Source organism: Oratosquilla oratoria, chromosome 11 (assembly GCF_046742065.1).
Source record: "Oratosquilla oratoria isolate Oo_2021 chromosome 11, ASM4674206v1, whole genome shotgun sequence".
In the NCBI taxonomy this organism is placed as follows: domain Eukaryota; kingdom Metazoa; phylum Arthropoda; class Malacostraca; order Stomatopoda; family Squillidae; genus Oratosquilla; species Oratosquilla oratoria.
This window is the reverse complement of record NC_134787.1, coordinates 66086194-66110023: the sequence shown is the minus strand read 5'-3', so window position 1 is coordinate 66110023 and position 23830 is coordinate 66086194. Positions and strand designations below refer to the sequence as shown.

The following is a 23830-nucleotide window of genomic DNA, read 5'->3' as shown; positions in this document are numbered from 1 at the left end:
TTTCCTTGTCCTATTTTGTAACCAATATGTGAAACCTTGCTTCTCTTCTACAACCTTCTTTGCTTCCTCATCCCACCATTCACTACCCTTCCTTCTATTTCCTCCTGTCCTCCATGTTCCACACACCTTGTAAGTCCTTCCTTTAACCATCCCCATTCTTCCTCCACTCCTATTTATACTATACCCTTCACTCCTCTCTCAGCTTCTTGTACTGCTTTTCTTTCTCAGTTCACTCTAAGCACCTCCCTACCTTCTGTCCTTTTCCTCTTCCTCCACTCTCAACTTACCTTCCACCAAAAAATTATCTTATATTCCCCCACAACCCCTTAGAACATGTACATCCATAACTCTTTCTACTATACTCCTGGTTACCACTATAGTCCATTAACCCTCTCCCATGTGTACTTGTGCTTGACTTTCTTCCTAAACACTATTTGCTATCATCAACTCTCCTCTATGATTTTTTTCCTGAACTCCACACTTCCCAGCCACTCCATCTATTGGTTCATTTCCTACCCTACCACTACAATGACATTTCTCCCTAATCCCTCTATGCACTCAATTAAATCCATCCAAAAACCCTCCCTTTCCTCTATACTCATTACCAGGCCCATATGCTCTCACAAAAACCCACATCATCCCTTCCCAGTTCCACCTTCATCCACATTAACCTTGCAGAAACCTCCTTCCATTCCACTACACACCTATTTCTTCACTTACTAGTATAGCCAACCCTTCTCTCCCTCATTCTCTCTTCACTCCTAAGAACCTTCAAACTACACTCCCACACTCACACCACCTCAACTTAGTTTCACTCAAAACCAACACATCCATCTTTCTTCTCACAAATATAGTTACCCAACTGACTCATTATTTGTAGTTTACATTACATTTTCAAGGGAAACAAGACATTAAATGTGCAACATTTTATTAACAGTATCAGAAATATGCCTTGGAAGTCTGTAAACAGATGCCTACAAAAATTATACAAAATGTCCAGTATCTATGAATATCAACAGCATATGTAAGAAAGTATTCTTTACAACAATCACACTGATCTTAACCAAATTCCAAATAGATCTCAAAAGGTTCAAAACTAGCCTGGGTTGACAATATTAATTCATAAATGCAAAGGTCTTGACACCTTAGATACTCAAGTATATAACAACACAAATTAACAGTGACATATCCAACAAGTAAACTTCAACAAATTAACCACTCATGCTTGAATGCAAAAATGTTGAGAGAGAGGCACTCTATAATAAAATCCAGTTTCATAAATAATTTTTTTTTTTCAAAATATATATCATAAACCTTCCCTCATCAACATTTTATTGATATAAGAACACATGTACATGACTAGCATTTTGTTTATCCTGAGTATCATATATATAACAATGTTCAATCTTTCATCACTGCCAAAACAGTACATGGCCTGGTATTGGGAATACCAAATGCCCTAGATGCAATCACCACATGAAGAACATGGAACACATTACCTTACACTGCCCTACACTCACTCCATAAAATCTCTTCATGGAGTGACCTGACTAACCTGTGACTGTGGTCAGATTCCTCAGGTCTCCAGTAAGGGAGACCCAAGGCAACAGATTAAATGATCACTGCCATATACCCGTCTGGGGTATTGGCTGCTTGTTATTGTGGCAAAGTAGCATGCAGTCAATACTTTAGGGTCTATATGAGGTGCCCCTACGGACCAGAGTCACACACCATTTTGTCTATGATAGAGGAAAACTCTGTTCATAGAGAAATGATGACACTTTTATACTACGACTGTCCCTCCGTTATGCTGTCCTGTACCAATTCTCTGAGTATTCTTTTTCTGTGGTGGGGGAAAAGAATACTGCCACCAAGTATTCCCACTTGGATCGTAAGAGGCAAGAAGAAAGGGACGGGGATTGGGACTAGGCATCCTTCTCCTTGTAGCCTCACAGGGGACATTCCTAAAAGAAAAAGTAAAGGCATAAGAGGGTCTGGGAGTTTTCGAAACAGCACCCTAAGGTTTGGGTCTTTTAATGTGCGTGGATGTGGTACAGATGAGAGTAAAAGGGAGGAGATAGGTAGTATGTTTGTGAGAACAAAGATGGATCTGTTGGCTTTGAGTGAAACTAAGTTGAAAGGGAAGGGTGAGTGTAAGTGGGAGGTTATCAGGAGTGAAGAGAGGGCGAGGGAGGGAAGGGGTGGCTATTCTAGTAAGTGAAGAGATAGGTAAATGTGTAGTGGAGTGGAAGGAGGTTTCCTCAAGGATAATGTGGATGAAGGTGAAACTGGGAAAGGAGATGTGGGTCTTTGTAAGTGCATATGGGCCTGGCAGTGAGAAGAATGTAGAAGAAAGGGAGGCCTTTTGGATAGATTTAAATGAGTGCATAGAGAATTTAGGGAGAAATGTCAATGTAATAGTACTGGGAGACCTGAATGCTAGGGTAGGAAATGGTCCAATCGATGGAGTGGTTGGGAAATGTGGAGTTCCAGGAAAGAATCGTAGTGGAGAGTTGATGGTGGAAATGTGTCTAGAAAGAGTTGATGATAGCAAATACAGTGTTTCGGAAGAAAGTCAAGCATAAGTACACATGGGAGAGGGTGGTGGATGGAAGGGTGGTAGATAGAGCATTAATGGATTATGTAGTGGTAAATAGGATTATGATAGGAAGAGTTAAGGATGTACATGTGCTAAGGGGAGAGGGTGGGGGAATATCAGATCATTTTTTGATGGAAGGTAAGTTGAGAGTGGAGGATAGATGGAGAAATAGGAAAGGGACAAAAGGTAGGGAGGTGCTTAGAGTGAACTCTTTAAATGAAAAGGAGAAGGAGTACAAGAAGAAGCTGAAGGAGGAGTGGGAGGGAATGAAAGATAGAGTGGAGCTAGGTGTGGAGGAGGAATGGGGATGGTTCAAGGAGGGAGTCATAAAGTGTGCAAGGATGGTGTGTGGAACAAGAAGGACAGGAGGAAATAGAAGGAAGGGTAGTGAATGGTGGGATGAGGAAACAAAGAAGGTTGTAGAAGAGAAGAAGCGAGCTTTCACAGATTGGTTACAAAATAGGATGAGGGAGTCTTATGAGAGGTACAAAGAAAAGAAAAGAGAAGTAAAGCAAAAGGTAAAGGAGGCTAAGAGGAGAGCAGATGTGAAATGGGGTAAGAGTATGACAGAAAATTTTGAAAGTAATAAAAAGATGTTTTGGGAAGAAATTAAGAGAGGAAGAGACGAATCAAGTAGAGAAGAAAAGGTGCAGATGGAAAGATGATAATGGAAGAGAAGGCAGTAAGGGGAAGATGGGCAGAATATTTTAGGGAGTTGCTAAATGTGAAGAAGGATAGGGAGGGAAAGATAGCTGCAGTGGCAAATGCTAAGAAGATGAGTGAGGAAAATGGAGGAGAAATAAGGAAGGATGAAGTGAAGGCAGTTGTTAAGATGATGAAAGCAGGTAAGGCACCTGGTCTGGATGGATGCCATGCAGAATGTCTAAAAAAAGGAGGTACAGTGATGGTGGACTGGATGGTGAGGTTATTTAATATTTGCTGGAGAGAGGGTAGAGTGCCGGAGGACTGGAGGAGTGCCTGTATAGTTCCTCTTTACAAGGAAAAAGGGGACAAGTGTGAATGTAGTAGTTTCAGAGGGATTAGCTTGTTAAGTGTAGGTGGGAAGGCTTATGGGAGGATCTTGATTGAGAGGATTAGGAGAGGAACAGAGGGAGTAATTGGTGAGGAACAGTGTGGATTTAGGACAGGTAGAGGTTGTGTAGATCAGATCTTTGTGGTAAGACAGATATGTGAGAAAGCTATAGGAAAGGGGAAGGATGTTTTTTGGGCTTTTATGGATCTGGAAAAGGCTTACGATAGGGTAGACAGAAAGGCACTGTGGGAGGTTATGCAGATATATGGGATAGGAGGAAAGCTTCTGGGAGCTGTCAAGAGTTTATGAGAGTAGTAGAGCTTGTGTCAGGATTAGAAATGGAGAGAGTGAGTGGTTCGAGGTAAAGGTGGGACTTCGTCAAGGATGCGTTATGTCGCCCTGGCTGTTCAACTTATACATGGATGGGGTAGTGCGAGAGGTAAATGCAAGGGTAGTGGGTCAGGGATTGGAGATGGTTAAAGAAAATGGAGAAAAGTGGAAGGTGAGCCAGCTGTTGTTTGCGGACGACACTGCGCTTGTGGCAGGATCGGAGGAGGGATTGAGGAAGTTGGTGACAGAGTTTGGGAGAGTATGTGATAGAAGAAAGCTAAGGATAAATGTGGGTAATAGTAAGGTGTTGAGATGTACAAGGGGTGAAAGTGGCAGTAGACTGGAAGTGAGCATTAAGGGAGAGCGACTGGAGGAAGTGGATAGTTTTAGATACTTGGGTGCAAATGTGGCAGGAAAAGGTGGAGTGAAGGTGGAGGTAGAATGTAGATTGAGAGAAGCAAGTAAATGCCTTGGTGGATTAAAGAGTGTAATGAGGAATAGACATTTGGGAATGGATGCTAAGAGGAGACTGTATGAAGGAGTGATTGTGCCAATAGCACTGTATGGAGCAGAAACATGGAACATAAGAGAGGAAGAGAGAAGGAGTTTGAATGTGTTTGAGATGAGGTGTCTGAGAAGTATGATGGGGGTTACTAGGCTAGATAGAGTGAGAAATGAGGAGGTGAGGAGGAGAACAGGGGTGGAAAGGGAGTTGGGAGATAGGGTTGATGAAAGAGTATTGGGATGGTTTGGACACATGGAAAGAATGAGTGAAGAAAGACTGGTAAAAGAGGTATGGAAGGCAGATGTGGAGGGAGTGAACATGAGGGGACGTCCTAGGATGAGGTGGATGGATGGGGTGAAGGGGGCTTTGGGGAAGAGGGGAATGTCTGTTGAGGAAGGACGGGAGAGGACAGAAGACAGGGGTGAATGGAGAATGGTTGTATATGGATGATGTTGTGATGCATGAGGTGGAATGGACGGGGGGGATGGGGGGTGAGGTAGTATGTGTGAGCAAAATTTGACGCAGCCCGAAGGGATTTCTCCCCGTCTTCTCCTTTTATACAATGGGGGGATGGAGAGGGGGGGGGTCGCCGGTTTAATGAAGCGGCCTTGCTGTGGATGTGCTGCGTCTTGCGACACTGCTCCTAACTCAGGGCAGTGGACAAAGTGCAGGGATGACCCGTCATCCAGGAGGTGCTAAGTTGAGAGGGAGGGTGGAGGGGTGTGGAGTGTATTCAGGGATGGAATGGGTGGGAATTATTTTATGCCTTTTCCTTTTTGGCTACCTCCCTTGTAAGGGGGAAAAAGCCTTGGTATATGTATGTATGTATGTATGCATGCCATATACCATTGGTCACTATTTGATGACTGCCAGCATCCACTTCACAATGGCATACACATGACCACTGGAATGATATGGCAGTACTCACATTGCTCTCTTTGTTCATGTGCTCAGAATTTACCAATTGTGGACAGTGTACTGGATTCAAATTTGTAAACTGCATTAGAATCTATGCCTTCAGTTTTTTGTGTTTCCTTGCAAAATGAGAAAAGGTTAACATTATCAAAGCAATGGTAATAAGCCCCAGAAGTCGTTTTGGTGTGAGGATGTCATCCATGGACTGTACCTCCGATAACATTTCTCCAGCTTGAACACACAAGAAGTTGTATGGCATAAGTCCTGTGGGGAAAAAAAGTATATGCATATATATCAGTTAAAACTTGTATTCAATCATATATCCACCATAGAAGAAATTACTCTTATCCTATCTAATTTTCTTTTCTTATATCTGCTGGGCTGTTGGACCCTGCTAAGGATGTATTGACTCAATCCAAATATTCAATATGTTTTCCATTTTTATCAAGACTCACATACACTGTTACTTTGGCTGATTCCAGCATGAACAAAATCTACATCTTTCTCCAAATTATGTCATGAACACTGGACTTGTTCATGTCATACTGGCAATTGACTGCAACATAGCTCATTCCACTTACCCTCCTTCCTCATCTCCTCATGTGAAAAAAGAAAAGATAAGGAGAAATCCCTTCATGTCACATCAATTTATCATTCATTCACAGCCACTCTCCACTCAAACCTAGCTCTTGCCTACTTTCTTCCTTGCTCAACAGAATTCCATTTTTCTTGAAGGTCTTCATCCATCCGTTTAATTTTCAGCTTTCCCCTCATGTTCACTACATCCACCTCTACCTTCCACTCTTTTTGCAAGTCTTTCTTGATTCATTCTTTCCATGTGCCTAAACCATCCCAGTATTCTTTCATCAGCCCTATTTGTCAGCTCCCTTTCCACCTTTGATCTCCTCCAACTCTTCTTTGCCTCTCTTAAATTCCATGTCTGCCCCCATACAGTGCTGTCAGCACAATCACTCCTTCATACAATCTCCTTTTACCACCCATTCCCAAATGCCTATTTCTCATTACACTTTTTAATCCCCCAAGGCACTTACTTGCTTCTCTCAATCTACAACTTATACCTCCACTCCTCCCTTTCCTGCCACATGCGACCCCAAGTACCTAAAGCTATCCACTTCCTCCCGGCTCTCTCTTTTAAGACTTACTTCCATATTGCTACCATCCTCTCCCTTTATACATCTCATCACCTTACTTTTACCCACATTTACCTTCAACTTTCCCATGTCACATACATTCCTAAATTCTATCACTAACTCCCTTAATCCCAACCCCTCTCTGACCCTGCCACAAGAGCAGTGTCATGAACAAACAACTGGGTTACCTCCCACTTTTCTTCCTTTTCTATGTCTTCACTTGCTAATAATGCCACTCCTTCTTTCAGCATTCTAAGATACAAATATCAAACATCTAACATAAATTTAAAGAAAAACAAAAGTGTACCAAAAGAAAGGTAACTTACCAAATAAAACTGAAAAGAAAAAGAGGTGCATAGGTACGTTGACAATAGGAGCAGCCATATTCAAGAACCAATTTGGAGTCATTGGGAAGACTCTGAGGCTTATAAGGAACAAAAAGAGTCTGTTGTCATTTTCTGAAATCTAGAAAAAAAAAAAATTAAAGTGAACTCTCAGAGAACAATGAACCCTCAGAAAACAAATAACTACACTGAAAAACAGGGTTAACCCTTCTGACAATAACACCCACTATTGTCAGCACTTGGCTAATACAGGATAATTTTATTCTAAAAGAGGGAAGAATGGCAGAGACAGAAGGGCTGAAGGGACAGGAGATAGAAGAAATATAGTTGAAGTTGTTACAGAGAGATCTTGGGCCAGATCCAGAGAATGAGTGTGAGCATCTCATGGTTGCATCTCCAGATGGAAATGATGTTAACAGGTTTTGAAAATGGGCAGCAGGGAGATGCTCTTTGACATCTATCTTATAGTACCACCTTGTCTAGCCATTTGTCATTGAACCCCAAGAATAATAGAGGAAAATGGGAGAGATACTGAGAGTGGGGAAGAGGAGAAAGGAGCGGGGGAAAAGGTAGCAATGAAGTAGGAAAGGAAATGAGAGAAAGAATGGAGAGGAGGAAGATGGGAAGAGTGGGACAATAATGGGAGGAGATAGGGGAGGAAGGAAATGATGATGGGGAAGGAGTGGATGAGAGGGAAAGGTGGGTGACGGGAGGAGAGAGAATGGAAAACTAATGAGAACAGTGGAAGACATATTAGGGGAGGAAAGAGGAGGGAACAGAATAATCATATAGTATGCATATCTATTCCTTACATTTGTACAGTATTTTCAGAGTCTTTATATAACTATAACAATTCTAAAACTCCTTCAATGTAGTGATGCTTTTTGCAAATCTTTAAGGATGATACAAAAATATTTTATACAATCATGGGGGAAATTCTGGGCCAAAACAGAGGCTTCATCGCTCAAATACCCCCATTTAGTCTAAAGTCTACCACACAAATGAACAAAGGAAAATCTGCATAGGTCTTTATCATAACAAAAACAGTTGTTAATCCCTCTGTACCTTCTCCTGAAGCCATAATATTTTGGAAGCGAACTTCCGCCTTAAGATTTCTTTGCCAGCCAGACGAGACAGTATGAAGCAATTTGTGGCTCCAACAGCAGTAAGAATGCAGCACAGTGGATATCCTATTGGCCAACATCCTATGAGAGCTCCTCCCATCAGATTCTGAGAAAGAAGAAAATTCTATTATCAATATAGCCAACACCTATTGGAACTTTACTTTTCTTGGCATGTTGGATGTATTTTATTCACAGGACCTCATATAGTCAACCGTATGACTAAGAATAAAAATCATTACTGCATATATTTTCCTATATGCTGGGCAAAAATCATTCTGGCATTTTCATATACAGCTGGCCCTCAGTTTTCATGACTCTTACATTTCGAATGAAAAAAAAGACATACATATACCAAAAGGCCTTTTTCCCCTTACAAGAGGGATGGCAGTCAAGGCATACACCCACCCTTCACCCACCTTTTTCCCATTGTGGTGAGAGGGAAGAGTTCTGCCACCATGTTTTCATGTGTGTTGTAAAAGGGATTAATTATATTTAAAAAAAAATAAAATAAAAAATCAAGGCTACAAAAACCTCAATGAACCCCTTCCCCAGTTCTGCAACTCTTCTTGTATCTCTCCTTTACCACTACTGCAACTCCACCTTATCAGTGTGAAATTATACCCAAGGGCAGAAGTGCTGGTTAGTGGCATTCACTACAAGAACCCCGGACAGAAAGAAGTTATTATTTCATAAGAAGCAGGTGAAGCTTGGTAGTGTGGTTTGTAGTGAATTTAATTTCTTGCTTTAGTATTAAGAGCCCACCTTCATGTTATGTCTCCTCTGATAGTAATATAGTATGTGAAGGTTAGTAGTACAGTCTGTGGTGGGTCTAATTTCTTTCATTAACAATATGTGTATGATGTCTTTGTGCAAGATCTGCTGCAGCTCTGTTTTCTTGATTTTGATTTTGTTGATGATTATTTGTAGTACATTTAAGGTGTCTTTGTTTTATGTTTGGGCATTTGGTTCTGGGTTTAGGCATTTGCAGGCAGCAGGTCTTGATTGTGTACTTTTTTATATTGATGAATGTGATGCATTCTACATAAATCCATGAGTGGCAATTGTTACACTGGTGAGATGTGTATGCATGTGATGGGACTTGTGCATTCAGAGCATATGTGAATGGTTCAGTTTGTTTCCATTTCACCAGCTTGTAGAGGATGTAGGAGGAACAATGCCAGTTTGTTGCTCTCCTTAAAAGAAGAAATTATAAGAGTACAGGATGGAAGTTGGAGTGTTGTGAAAGAATGATTGATCGGGCCTGTTCTGGAGATGACATACTAGCTCACTGAGGCCACCCATTCAAATGGAGGTGCGGGTTTTCAAGCTACTTTGGATGAAGGGCTAGTGAGTAGTTCCTCTTAATGGTTACTGTGCCTTTGGGGTCCATCATCTTTCCATTGCCCTGATGCTGCCATGAGAACAGCTTCTTGGCACCTCCACTACAGCCTGCATTCTGTAGGATTAACTTAATTTTGAAGTATCAAAGCTGCAGAACTTACATCAGGTTATCATGCAGAAAGAAAAATTTGTAAGTTGCTAGTGGAAGGGCAAGTGTTTATTCAACACTTTAAACATGTAGTTTATTTTATGTTTCTGTAGGTTTCCATAGGACAGGCATAGACAACTAAACTTTTGGCATTATCTGTATCTTAGGTGGTGAGACGGCACTTATATGGGTAGAATAGAAACTAATAAGGCTGTGCCAAAAGGCAAACCACACACTTGTTTATCTTGCTTTATTATGAGCTTACTCTTTATTATGTTCTTATTTTCTGGTTCCATTGGCTTGTGACTCGTTTTCAATAAGTGCTTGTGTAAGGTATTCACTAGATTAGTGTGGCTGGCAGATTTTGTGATGCATCATCATACATCAGGCAAACTGGTGTGCACGTGAATATTTGACCCATACTGAAAAGGTTAAACTGCTCAAAAAGTTTTAGGAGCATTTGTGAGAGTAGAGTAGAAACAAACAAGGCTGTACAAAAAGGCATGGCACACACTCGTTTTTGCTGAGCAATTGTGGTAAGTCCTGAACCAGATGCCCCACACATTCAAAAGATGAATGTATTGCATAATACATACACATTTATTCAGCAAAAACAAAAAGAACTGTGTCAAAAGATTAAGATAAAACTCACCAGCAATGCTGAGCCAGGAATGGCAAAAGTCTGCTTGTACACATATGCAGATGTGAAAAGGAGAAGAATATAGTTCCAGTGGTCCTCCTTATAAGCACTCAATACATTCACTAAGGCTCTTAGGTCTTCCAATGATTTTGGAAAATGAAGCTCCTGGAAATTATTTAAATCAGCCATTATCAAATTATCCATGAAAGGATACCGAACTCTTAAACTTACAAAGATGCTTGAATTAACTTCACCTGAATAAAACTGCCCATGGACAAAAATAAAAATGGGAGCAGAGGTCAAAGCAATTGCATTACATGCATTATCAGAAATAAGCTTTCTTTATAGGTTATGGGGGTGGTGCTTCACCCTTAGATGAATTAAACAGCTTGACACAAGAATAGATACAGAGGTCAGTTACCCTGCATGGATTAATAACAACAATTGTTGCCTCAAGTTTCATTGAGTTGAAACCTCCAGACTACAGTAGACAGCAAATTTTTACTGGGCCCTCCCATTAATCTTTCCAAAAAAAGAAAAAAATGGTGGACTGTTGTCTGTGTTGCATTAGCTTCTTTGTCACCAGATCATATGAGGAGGAGAAGGAAGATATCAGGAACTGGTTATCATCTTTCCTTGTGTGAAAAAGTGAAAGACAGGTAGTCAAGTTGATAAAGCTTGGGCCCAATCCAGAAACTAAATGTCTACCCCAAGCACCTCTAGATGAAAATGAGGGTATGCATGAGACCTGAAGATGAAGTACAGGGAAAAGAATCTCTGTTATCCATCTCAGAGGAATATTACATGCAGTTACCCGTCTGGGGTATTGGCTGCTTGTTATTGTGGCAAAGTAGCATGCAGTTGATACTTTAGGGTCTATATGGGGCTTCCTTACGGACCAGAGCCACACATCATTTTGTCTATGATAGAGGAAAACTCTGTTCATAGAGAAATGATGACACTTTTATACTACGGCTGTCCCCCAACCCCCTGTTGCTGTCCTGTACCATTTCTCTGAGTATTCTTTTTCTGTAGTGGGGGAAAAGAATACTGCCACCAAGTACTCCCACTTCAATCGTAAGAGGCGAGAAGAAAGGGACGGGGAGTGGGACTAGGCATCCTTCTCCTTGTAGCCCCACAGGGGACATTCCTAAAAGAAAAAGTAAAGGTATAAGAGGGTCTGGGAGTTTTCCGACCAGCACCCTAAGGTTTGGGTCTTTTAATGTGCGTGGATGTGGTACAGATGAGAGTAAAAGGGAAGAGATAGATAGTATGTTTGTGAGAAGAAAGATGGATGTGTTGGCTTTGAGTGAAACTAAGTTGAAAGGGAAGGGTGAGTGTAAGTTTGGGAATGTAAGTGGGAGGTTATCAGGAGTGAACAGAGGGCAAGGGAGGGAAGGGGTGGCTATTCTAGTAAGTGAAGAGATAGGTAAATGTGAAGTGGAGTGGAAGGAGGTTTCCTCAAGGATAATGTGGATGAAGGTGAAACTGGGAAAGGAGATGTGGGTCTTTGTAAGTGCATATGGGCCTGGCAGTGAGAAGAGTGTAGAAGAAAGGGAAGCCTTTTGGATAGATTTAAATGAGTGCATAGAGGATTTAGGGAGAAATGTCAATATAATAGTACTGGGAGACCTTAATGCTAGGGTAGGAAATGGTCCAATTGATGGAGTGGTTGGGAAATGTGGAGTTCCAGGAAAGAATCATAGTGGAGAGTTGATGGTGGAAATGTGTCTAGAGAGTTGATGATAGCAAATACAGTGTTTCGGAAGAAAGTCAAGCATAAGTACACATGGGAGAGGGTGGTGGATGGAAGGGTGGTAGATAGAGCATTAATGGATTATGTAGTGGTAAATAGGATTATGATAGGAAGAGTTAAGGATGTACATGTGCTAAGGGGAGAGGGTGGGGGAATATCAGATCATTTTTTGGTGGAAGGTAAGTTGAGAGTGGAGGATAGATGGAGAAAGAGGAAAGGGACAAAAGGTAGGGAGGTTCTTAGAGTGAACTCTTTGAATGAAAAGGAAAAGGAGACGGAGTACGAAAAGAAGCTGAAGGAGGAGTGGGAGGGAGTGAAGGATAGAGTAGAGCTAGGTGTGGAGGAGGAATGGGGATGGTTCAAGGAGGGAGTCATAAAGTGTGCAGAGATGGTGTGTGGAACAAGAAGGACAGGAGGAAGTAGAAGGAAGGGTAGTGAATGGCGGGATAAGGAAACAAAGAAGGTTGTAGAAGAGAAGAAGCAAGCTTTCACAGATTGGTTACAAAATAGGACGAGGGAGTCTTATGAGAGGTACAAAGGAAAGAAAAGAGAAGTAAAGCAAAAGGTAAAGGAGGCAAAGAGGAGAGGAGATAAGAAATGGGGTAAGAGTATGACAGAAAATTTTGAAAGTAATAAAAAGATGTTTTGGAAAGAAATTAAGAGAGGAAGAGGAGGCGAATCAAGTAGAGAAGAAAAGGTAAAAGGTGCAGATGGAAAGATGATCATGGAAGAGAAGGCAGTAAGGGGAAGATGGGCAGAATATTTTAGGGAGTTGCTAAATGTGAAGGAGGATAGGGAGGGAAAGATAGCTGCAGTGGCAAATGCTAAGAAAATGAGTGATGAGTGAGGAAAATGGAGGAGAAATAAGGAAGGATGAAGTGAAGGCAGTTGTTAAGATGATGAAAGCAGGTAAGGCACCTGGTCTGGATGGATGCCATGCAGAATGTCTAAAAAAAGGAGGTACAGTGATGGTGGACTGGATGGTGAGGTTATTTAATATTTGCTGGAGAGAGGGTAGAGTGCCGGAGGACTGGAGGAGTGCCTGTATAGTTCCTCTTTACAAGGAAAAAGGGGACAAGTGTGAATGTAGTAGTTTCAGAGGGATTAGCTTGTTAAGTGTAGGTGGGAAGGCTTATGGGAGGATCTTGATTGAGAGGATTAGGAGAGGAACAGAGGGAGTAATTGGTGAGGAACAGTGTGGATTTAGGACAGGTAGAGGTTGTGTAGATCAGATCTTTGTGGTAAGACAGATATGTGAGAAAGCTATAGGAAAGGGGAAGGATGTTTTTTTGGGCTTTTATGGATCTGGAAAAGGCTTACGATAAGGTAGACAGAGAGGCACTGTGGGAGGTTATGCAGATATATGGGATAGGAGGAAAGCTTCTGGGAGCTGTCAAGAGTTTTTATGAGAGTAGTAGAGCTTGTGTCAGGATTAGAAATGGAGAGAGTGAGTGGTTCGAGGTAAAGGTGGGACTTCGTCAAGGATGCGTTATGTCGCCCTGGCTGTTCAACTTATACATGGATGGGGTAGTGCGAGAGGTAAATGCAAGGGTAGTGGGTCAGGGATTGGAGATGGTTAAAGAAAATGGAGAAAAGTGGGAGGTGAGCCAGCTGTTGTTTGCGGACGACAATGCGCTTGTGGCAGGATCGGAGGAGGGATTGAGGAAGTTGGTGACAGAGTTTGGGAGAGTGATAGAAGAAAGCTAAAGATAAATGTGGGTAAAAGTAAGGTGATGAGATGTACAAGGGGTGAAAGTGGCAGTAGACTGGAAGTGAGCATTAAGGGAGAGTGACTGGAGGAAGTGGATAGTTTTAGATACTTGGGTGCAAATGTGGCAGGAAAAGGTGGAGGTAGAATGTAGATTGAGAGAAGCGAGTAAATGCCTTGGTGGATTAAAGAGTGTAATGAGGAATAGACATTTGGGAATGGATGCTAAGAGGAGACTGTATGAAGGAGTGATTGTGCCAACAGCATTGTATGGGGCAGAAACATGGAACATAAGAGAGGAAGAGAGAAGGAGTTTGAATGTGTTTGAGATGAGGTGTCTGAGAAGTATGATGGGGGTTACTAGGCTAGATAGAGTGAGAAATGAGGAGGTGAGGAGGAGAACAGGGGTGGAAAGGGAGTTGGGAGATAGGGTTGATGAAAGAGTATTAGGATGGTTTGGACACATGGAAAAAATGAGTGAAGAAAGACTAGTAAAAGAGGTATGGAAGGCAGATGTGGAGGGAGTGAACATGAGGGGATGTCCTAGGATGAGGTGGATGGATGGGGTGAAGGGGGCTTTGGGGAAGAGGGGAATGTCTGTTGAGGAAGGACGGGAGAGGACAGAAGACGGGTGAATGGAGAATGGTTGTATATGGATGATGTTGTGATTGCATGAGGTGGAATGGGCAGGGGGATGGGGAATGAGGTTGTATGTGAGAGCAAAATTTGACGCAGCCCGAAGGGATTTCTCCCCGTCTTCTCCTTTTATGCAATGGGGGGACGGAGAGGGGGGGGTCGCCGATTTAATGAAGTGGCCTTGCTGTGGATGTGCTGTGTCTTGTGACACTGCTTCTGACCCAGGCCAGTGGACAAGGTGTAGGGATGACCCATCATCCAGGAGGTGCTAAGATAAGAGGGAGGGTGGAGGGGTGTGGAGTGTATTCAGGGATGGAATGTGTGGGAATGCTTTTATGCCTTTTCCTTTTTGGCTACCTCCCTTGTAAGGGGGAAAAAGCCTTGGTATATGTATGTATGTACCCATTTAGTCCCTCTTCCATTCCTAAACAAATACTGCTCTTCCCCAATTACTCCCTTGGTTCCCCTCCTAATCCTTGTAATCAACATCCTTCCGTACACCATACCAACTACATTTAACCAACTAATTCTTCTAAAACTACTACATTATTTTCCCCGTTTTCCTTTTTACCTTGTAACTATACATACATCCCTCCAATCCACTAATACACTTCCTTCCCTAATACACACATTATACAATATCACCAGCTATTCCACTATAATTAATCCTCCTTTGTCAGATATCCCATAATACAATTATCCAATCCAGATACCTTACCAGCTTTCACCTCCTTCAATGTACTTTGTATTTCCTATGCTATAGCTTTATCATTCTTCTCTCCTAGTATCTCCCATTGCCATGAAAAAACTCTCCCTATTCTCCTATACATCCAACAATTCCTTGAAATATTCTACTCATCTTCCACTCACTGCCCTTATTTCATTATCAGCTGTCCACCTGCAGTTTTTACTCCATTCTCTTTACCTGATGTACCTCCCTTAAATTCAGGAAACAGTGAGTTAGTGCCAGGAATAGGGATAACAAAGCATTAGGATTTATTGCTAAGATGGTTACAAACAAAAGTGCAGAGGCAATTACTAAACTAGCTGGCAATTGTTAGACCCATCCTTGACTATGTGGTACAGTTTTGGTATCTGTCCCATAGACTGGATATTAATTCACTAGAATCAGCACAGAGGAGAATGTCCAAAATTATACAAGGGTTTAGGAATTTACCATATGAAGGCAGGCTCAGGCACCTTAACTTCACTCTCTGGAAAGACGAAGAGTGTAGAGTGATCTAATAAAGGTATTCAAATGGGTCAAGGGTTATATCAAGGGTGAGGCAGGCAAGGTCATCATACCAAGACAGCAGGGTAAGATTTGCAGTAATAGATCTAAATTGGATAAATTTTGGTTGAGGGAAATAGGCAAGAATTGGTTTACCAACAGTGGTTAATGAATGGAATAGACTCAGTAACCATGTACTGAACATTGAAACAATTGGTTGTTTTAAGAAAAGATTAAATAACTTTATGCATAGGGATGATAGGTGGTAATGGACATGGAGCTGCCTAGTATTGGCCTTATGGTCTCTTGCAGTCTCCCCTATTCTTATGTTCTTATGCTCTTTTCAATTCCTTCCAAAACATGTTTTTATTCTTTTCAAAATTCTATATCAAACCCCTACCCCAAATCACACTTGATCTTCTCTAGGTTTCCCTCACCTTGCATCTATACTTCATATACTCCCTTCTTTTCTGCCACCACCACCCTCATCTATTTGAATGTATCTACACTTACTATTAGTGTGATACACACTTTACATAGTATATGTATACTCTTCTGCATTATAACATCTTTCTCAAACAGCAGCAAAATTTTATAAAGAACTAGAAGCTTTACCGGAACTAAACCGGAGCTGAGAACTGGTCTGTTGATCACCAAAAACCACAGCCACAAGGTGAACAAGACCAGGGCAAGCGGCACCACAAGCAGACGAGCATAATGCCATTTAGCAATCCTTCCCATCTTCACATTCCCTGAAAGTATAAGTATCAAACTTGCATGCATACAATTATACATAAACAATTAGCAGAGTAAGGGTAAAATGCCAAATACTTAATAAATCATTTATTTACAGCCACTCCATAAAACTATTTCTGAATTATACTAATCTAAATGCACAGCTCATGCAGCAGTTCCTTAACAAAAGAAAAAAAAAAATCAAGTGTTTTACCATTTAGTTCATCAATCTATTTTTATGTATTTCAAAATTCCATTAGACTAATACCATGGCAAATAGAAAAATAAATAAAATAAATAAAAACAAAGGATTCAATATCCATAGAAGTAGACAATCTTGCAAGGTTTCACCTGCCCTATAAAGTGTAAGAGTTTATACATGAGAAAAGTTTCATAAGCACAAGCTAGACAGATAAAATCACCATGCAATACATACGGTATTTAACATCTTGTTCATACATGTTTATTGACATCTCACAATAGCCTTACTATATCTGCATTCTGCTGCTATACTCTTTTCCCTAAAACAGCATAGGCTCGGGTGATTTGATACAGGTCTTTTAGATTCTAAAGGGAAATTACATCAAAAGTGATGAAATTTTCATAATGAATGCGAATCAGACAAAAAATTATGGCCTAAAACTGTCAGGAAGTAGATTTAATTTGGAAATGGGTAGAAACAATTTTGCTAACCATGTAGTACGCGAATGGAATAAACTTCCTGCAGAGGCAGTGCAATACAGTACACTTCGAGGTTTTAAGATTCATGTAGATATGCACCTATGAAATATGCCGTTATGCCTGCCATTTTTTTTATTATTATCTACCCTGTCTGGGGTATTGGCTGCTTGTTATTGTGGCAAAGTAGCAAGCAGCTGATACTTTAGGGTCTATATGGGGCACCCCTACGGACCAGAGCCACACATCATTTTGTCTATGATAGAGGAAAACTCTTCATAGAGAAATGATGACACTTTTATACTACGACTGTCCCTCTGTTATGCTGTCCCCCAACCCCTTGCTGCTGTCCTGTACCATTTCTCTGAGTATTCATTTTCTGCTGTGGGGGAATTCCCTCTGGTGGGGGAAAAGAATACTGCCACCAAGTACTCCCACTTGGATCGTAAGAGGCGAGAAGAAAGGGACGGGGAGTGGGACTAGGCATCCTTCTCCTTGTAGCCCCACAGGGGACATTCCTAAAAGAAAAAGTAAAGGCATAAGAGGGTCTGGGAGTTTTCGAAACAGCACCCTAAGGTTTGGGTCTTTTAATGTGTGTAGATGTGGTACAGATGAGAGTAAAAGGGAAGAGATAGGTAGTATGTTTGTGAGAACAAAGATGGATGTGTTGGCTTTGAGTGAAACTAAGTTGAAAGGGAAGGGTGAGTGTAAGTTTGGGAATGTAAGTGGGAGGTTATCAGGAGTGAAGAGAGGGCGAGGGAGGGAAGGGGTGGCTATTCTAGTAAGTGAAGAGATAGGTAAATGTGAAGTGGAGTGGAAGGAGGTTTCCTCAAGGATAATGTGGATGAAGGTGAAACTGGGAAAGGAGATGTGGGTCTTTGTAAGTGCATATGGGCCGGGCAGTGAGAAGAGTGTAGAAGAAAGGGAGGCCTTTTGGATAGATTTAAATGAGTGCATAGAGAATTTAGGGAGAAATATCAACGTAATAGTACTGGGAGACCTTAATGCTAGGGTAGGAAATGGTCCAATTGATGAAGTGGTTGGGATATGTGGAGTTCCAGGAAAAGAATCGTAGTGGAGAGTTGATGGTGGAAATGTGTCTAGAAAGAGAGTTGATGATAGCAAATACAGTGTTTCGGAAGAAAGTCAAGCATAAGTACACATGGGAGAGGGTGGTGGATGGAAGCGTGGTAGATAGAGAATTGATGGATTATGTAGTGGTAAATAGGACTATGATAGGAAGAGTTAAGGATGTACATGTGCTAAGGGGAGAGGGTGGGGGAATATCAGATCATTTTTTGGTGGAAGGTAAGTTGAGAGTGGAGGATAGATGGAGAAAGAGGAAAGGGACAAAAGGTAGGGAGGTGCTTAGAGTGAACTCTTTAAATGAAAAGGAAAAGGAGAAGGAGTACAAAAAGAAGCTGAAGGAAGAGTGGGAGGGAGTGAAGGATAGAGTAGAGCTAGGTGTGGAGGAGGAATGGGGATGGTTCAAGGAGGGAGTCATAAAGTGTGCAGAGATGGTGTGTGGAACAAGAAGGACAGGAGGAAATAGAAGGAAGGGTAGTGAATGGTGGGATGAGGAAACAAAGAAGGTTGTAGAAGAGAAGAAGCGAGCTTTCACAGATTGGTTACAAAATAGGACGAGGGAATCTTATGAGAGGTACAAAGAAAAGAAAAGAGAAGTAAAGCAAAAGGTGAAGGAGGCAAAGAGGAGAGCAGATGTGAAGTGGGGTAAGAGTGCGACAGAAAATTTTGAAAGTAATAAAAAGATATTTTGGAAAGAAATTAAGAGAGGAAGAGGAGGCGAATCAAGTAGAGAAGAAAAGGTAAAAGGTGCAGATGGAAAGATGATCATGGAAGAGAAGGCAGTAAGGGGAAGATGGGCAGAATATTTTAGGGAGTTGCTAAATGTGAAGGAGGATAGGGAGGGAAAGATAGTTGCAGTGGGAAATGCTAAGAAAATAAGAATGATGAGTGAGGAGAATGGAGGAGAAATAAGGAAGGATGAAGTGAAGGCAGTTGTTAAGATGATGAAAGCAGGTAAGGCACCTGGTCTGGATGGATGCCATGAAGAATGTCTAAAAAAAGGAGGTACAGTGATAGTGGACTGGCTGGTGAGGTTATTTAATGTTTGCTGGAGAGAGGGTAGAGTGTCGGAGGACTGGAGGAGTGCCTGTATAGTTCCACTTTACAAGGGAAAAGGGGACAAGTGTGAATGTAGTAGTTTCAGAGGGATTAGCTTGTTAAGTGTAGTTGGGAAGGCTTATGGGAGGATCTTGATTGAGAGGATTAGGAGAGGAACAGAGGGAGTAATTGGTGAGAAACAGTGTGGATTTAGGACAGGTAGAGGTTGTGTAGATCAGATCTTTGTGGTAAGACAGATATGTGAGAAAGCTATAGGAAAGGGGAAGGATGTTTTTTGGGCTTTTATGGATCTGGAAAAGGCTTAAGATAGGGTAGACAGAAAGGCACTGTGGGAGGTTATGCAGATATATGGGATAGGAGGAAAGCTTCTAGGAGCTGTCAAGAGTTTTTATGAGAATAGTAGAGCTTGTGTCAGGATTAGAAATGGAGAGAGTGAGTGGTTCGAGGTAAAGGTGGGACTTCGTCAAGGATGCGTTATGTCGCCCTGGCTGTTCAACTTATACATGGATGGGGTAGTGCGAGAGGTAAATGCAAGGGTAGTGGGTCAGGGGTTGGAGATGGTTAAAGAAAATGGAGAAAAGTGGGAGGTGAGCCAGCTGTTGTTTGCGGACGACACTGCGCTTGTGGCAGGATCGGAGGAGGGATTGAGGAAGTTGGTGACAGAGTTTGGGAGAGTATGCGATAGAAGAAAGCTAAAGATGTATGTGGGTAAATGTAAGGTGATGAGATGTACAAGGGGTGAAAGTGGCAGTAGACTGGAAGTGAGCATTAAGGGAGAGCGACTGGAGGAAGTGGATAGTTTTAGATACTTGGGTGCAAATGTGGCAGGAAAGGGTGGAGTGAAGGTGGAGGTAGAATGTAGATTGAGAGAAGCGAGTAAATGCCTTGGTGGATTAAAGAGTGTAATGAGGAATAGACATTTGGGAATGGATGCTAAGAGGAGACTGTATGAAGGAGTGATTGTGCCAACAGCACTGTATGGGGCAGAAACATGGAACATAAGAGAGGTAGAGAGAAGGAGTTTGAATGTGTTTGAGATGAGGTGTCTGAGAAGTATGATGGGGGTTACTAGGCTAGATAGAGTGAGAAATGAGGAGGTGAGGAGGAGAACAGGGGTGGAAAGGGAGTTGGGAGATAGGGTTGATGAAAGAGTATTAGGATGGTTTGGACACATGGAAAAAATGAGTGAAGAAAGACTAGTAAAAGAGGTATGGAAGGCAGATGTGGAGGGAGTGAACATGAGGGGACGTCCTAGGATGAGGTGGATGGATGGGGTACAGGGGGCTTTGGGGAAGAGGGGAATGTCTGTTGAGGAAGGACGGGAGAGAACAGATGACAGGGGTGAATGGAGAATGGTTGTATATGGATGATGGGGGGTGAGGTAGTATGTGTGAGCAAAATTTGACGCAGCCCGAAGGGATTTCTCCCCGTCTTCTCCTTTTATGCATGGGGGGACGGAGAGTGGGGGTCGCCGATTTAATGAAGCGGCCTTGCTGTGGATGTGCTGTGTCTTGCGACACTGCTTCTGACCCAGGGCAGTGGACAAGGTGTAGGGATGACCTGTCATCCAGGAGGTGCTAAGATAAGAGGGAGGGTGGAGGGGTGTGGAATGTATTCAGGGATGGAATGGGTGGGAATGATTTTATGCCTTTTCCTTTTTGGTTACCTCCCTTGTAAGGGGGAAAAAGCCTTGGTATATGTATGTATGTATCTACTTATTTATTATTATCGGTTTTTTATGTATTATATATTATAAATTAGTTATTTTTCTGTTTCTTTATCATTATTTATCTATTTCATTCATTTATCTACTTTATTCATTTTTTCATATCTGACCTAGTTATGGACCAAACTGTCTCCTGTCAGCATGCTCTCTCTTTATGATCCTTTGTAAAATATCTATCTAGTCAATAAATACTGGTGAACAATATTTAGTGATGGCTGTGTTAGTGCACACACCTTCACAAACAAATAAAAGCCACCCAACCACCCATTCCATCTCAGCACTTTGGGGATGAAGGGTCACCTTGTCCCTTGCCACACTGTTTTGGCATTTTTGTTGGTGAAGGGACAGGTGGCATCTATGTCTGGTTTGATTTTTCATATTTATTACTTCATGGAGCAGTGGGTTTGAAACTTCTTTTGGAAAAGTGTTTGTTGATGATTGCTCTTTTGGTGATGGTATTTTCACTTTGGTTACTTCAACTCCTATAGGAGATGTTTATTTATTTTTTATTTTTACAGTTTTCCACAACTTTTTGTCATATGTTCTCCAATCTGATGTACTTGTTTTTCCCAGTTTTCTTTCTGCTTGTTTATTAGTTTAGTGATATTTTTGTTTAACAGCAGTAGTTGTTCATTTACTTGTTCTGTTAAATCATATTTGCTTTTTAATTTTTTATTTAGGGTGGCTATCTTATGTGTGTAGTTGGGGTTGTATTTTTTTCCTACAACCTCTTGGAACAAGTCTTTTGCTTGTCTAGTGGATGGTGACTGCTCTGGTGTACCAGTGGCATAATTGGAAGTGTGCTGGTCTTGCATTTGCTTAGTTGTGACTTTAAATCCTACACTTCTCTTGGATTCCCAGCAGGAACTGTTACGTGCCCTAACAGTCCAAGTTCATAGGGCAAAGGTGACAGTTGCAGTCACAGCTACATGCTTCCTGGTGTAGGCTCCTCACCTTGTGTCTGGGGTTGGGAACAGGTCTATATCAAAGGTCTCTATATTTTGTGTATTCTTGCCTATTTACTCGTTTTTAATTTGTGATTATTCTTTTATATGCAGGTTGTACTTTTTCTTCTAGTCCTATGATAACCTCTATTGCAATGTGGTTTGAGGAGAGGTCTTGTATGGTTTCCCATGTTTGCACACACTGTCCTAGTCTTGAACATGGGAATTTGACATAAAAATGAATTTTCATTTACAGACCTCATCTATATTAATAGTACTACCATTCAAAGCATTGTACTGTATTATATTTTGACAGCAATATTTTTGTTTTAAGCAGTGATATTCTCATCTTAACTTACCAGGCAAGGTTGGGGTACGGGGGAGTCAAGCCCTGGATCTGGTTTGATAGGAAAGGAGAGGGGCTTTGACAGTAAGGCTAGGTATGAAGGGCAATTTGAAATAAGGGGAGAGTTCGGGGCATAAGACTAAGTTGGGGGACTGGGTTCTTAAGGGATTTTAGACCATAATCACTCCCACCATTTGTTTTGCTCATAACATATTCATTTCTTCTTAACAAATTAGACTAAATCATTTATTGTCTGAAACTAATGATAAGAGCACTATTGTTTAAATAATTCTGTACTTTGTTCATCCAAGGATGCCATGTCTGTCATAATCAACTTTAACAAATAGCTTTGTTTTTATGTAGGTTTTAAATTATTTTTTTTTATTTTGAGGTCAAAGCACTCTTGAACATACACTGATTTTTCCAAGAGCAATTTTCCCACTACCAAGTTTCAGTGAGAAAGACCATTTGTTTTTCCTTACAGCTATTGGCAAGTTTTTTCCAACTATCAAAGCATTATTTTTTATGGTTTCTATCTGTGAGACTGTGATGATTGTGCTCCTGTAACTCATGAAATCACTGAACACTATTAGAAGAAAAAAAATTATGCCAGCCTCATTCTTTTTTTTCAGTCAATCAGGGGGACAGGGTACTTATAATTTCCTCATTCAAACTGCCAAGCTCTATCTGCCATGGTCTGAACCAAAAGTTCTCTGCTCACACATCACATTCCCTCACAAAGGTGAAAGCAAGAAAGATGACAATAACATTTCTCCAATATAAGGTATTCCCTAGTTTAAGTTAGGTTAGTTTAGTTCACAGTCAAAACTACAACACTGACATATTTTCCATACACTTACATAAATTATTTTTAGAATGAAGTAATAATTATGAGTTCTTAGTTATTTCTTGATACAAAATATTTCCAGAAGAAAAACAAATCACAGGAACAAAATATACAGCTGGTGTGATTACCATCTGTAGCACTATATTTACTAGGGATTTTCAGGACACAGGCAATATCATGAAAAGCTTTGTATGGGGTTAGGCTGGGATTTGTAGCAGACTCTGAGACTGGGTACCTTGGTTGAGTTTTGTAAAAATATATATATCTAAAATACTAAACTAAATTAACTTGGTGCGTAATCATGCTTAACATAATTGTGCAGGGGGACGTGAATATTATGATTAAATTAAAAAGGATTTTTCTTTCTTTAATCTGATACTCTACAACAGTCAACACATTCATACACTCCTGAAGTTTGTTTACTTTGCAAGCCCATGGCATATTATATGCCATTATATGCCATATATTGAAAGTATTCTTAGGATTTACATTATATGATTATTATTACAGAAAAAAACGTTCAATTCAATATATTACACTTATTTTTCATATGCTTAACCTGTATCTTCCTAAAACTAACTATCAGGATACAACCGATTACGCAATGCCCTAATCATATGTCACTCTTACTCTCACCCTACATTTACTATTCTCATTCTACTTTACATCCATTCCTACCGCCTTCCTGATTGTATTTAGATTTTAGTTCAGCTTCTTCAAGGAGGTTCAGCTAAGGACTGTTCCTGGTAGGTTTGCGTGGTGATAATGAGGAACGACCCGTGGCATCTTTTCTTATCTTTGTTGGAAACATTGATACTATCGATACAGTAACACTAATGTTATGATCTCGGTGCCTTGATAATAGCCGTGTGATCAGTTAGTTTCTTTGGAAAAACAAACACACCTGCTATTTAAAAGAAGTACATTCATTCCTATCTATTTTAAAAT

At 41.0% G+C, this 23830-nt stretch overlaps 1 protein-coding gene across 3 annotated transcripts; it reads right to left on the bottom strand.

The window, feature by feature from the left end:
- Positions 1-45: 45 nt before the first annotated feature.
- LOC143029908 (transmembrane protein 41A-like) lies at positions 46-23728 on the bottom strand. 3 transcript variants are annotated; one of them, XM_076193105.1, is made up of 7 exons: positions 23561-23728; positions 17232-17392; positions 16077-16213; positions 10143-10295; positions 7943-8107; positions 6860-6998; positions 46-5646 (listed from the first exon to the last, which is right to left on the bottom strand). In XM_076193105.1, the coding sequence occupies exons 2-7, from the start codon at positions 17359-17361 to the stop codon at positions 5477-5479; spliced, it is 894 nt and encodes a 297-aa protein (XP_076049220.1). In that variant the 5' UTR covers positions 17362-17392; positions 23561-23728; the 3' UTR covers positions 46-5476. The 3 variants fall into 3 exon arrangements, with proteins under 3 accessions (XP_076049220.1, XP_076049222.1, XP_076049221.1); XM_076193107.1 differs by lacking the exon at positions 17232-17392 and having other exon boundaries at positions 23549-23719; XM_076193106.1 differs by lacking the exon at positions 17232-17392 and having other exon boundaries at positions 23561-23716.
- Positions 23729-23830: the final 102 nt, after the last annotated feature.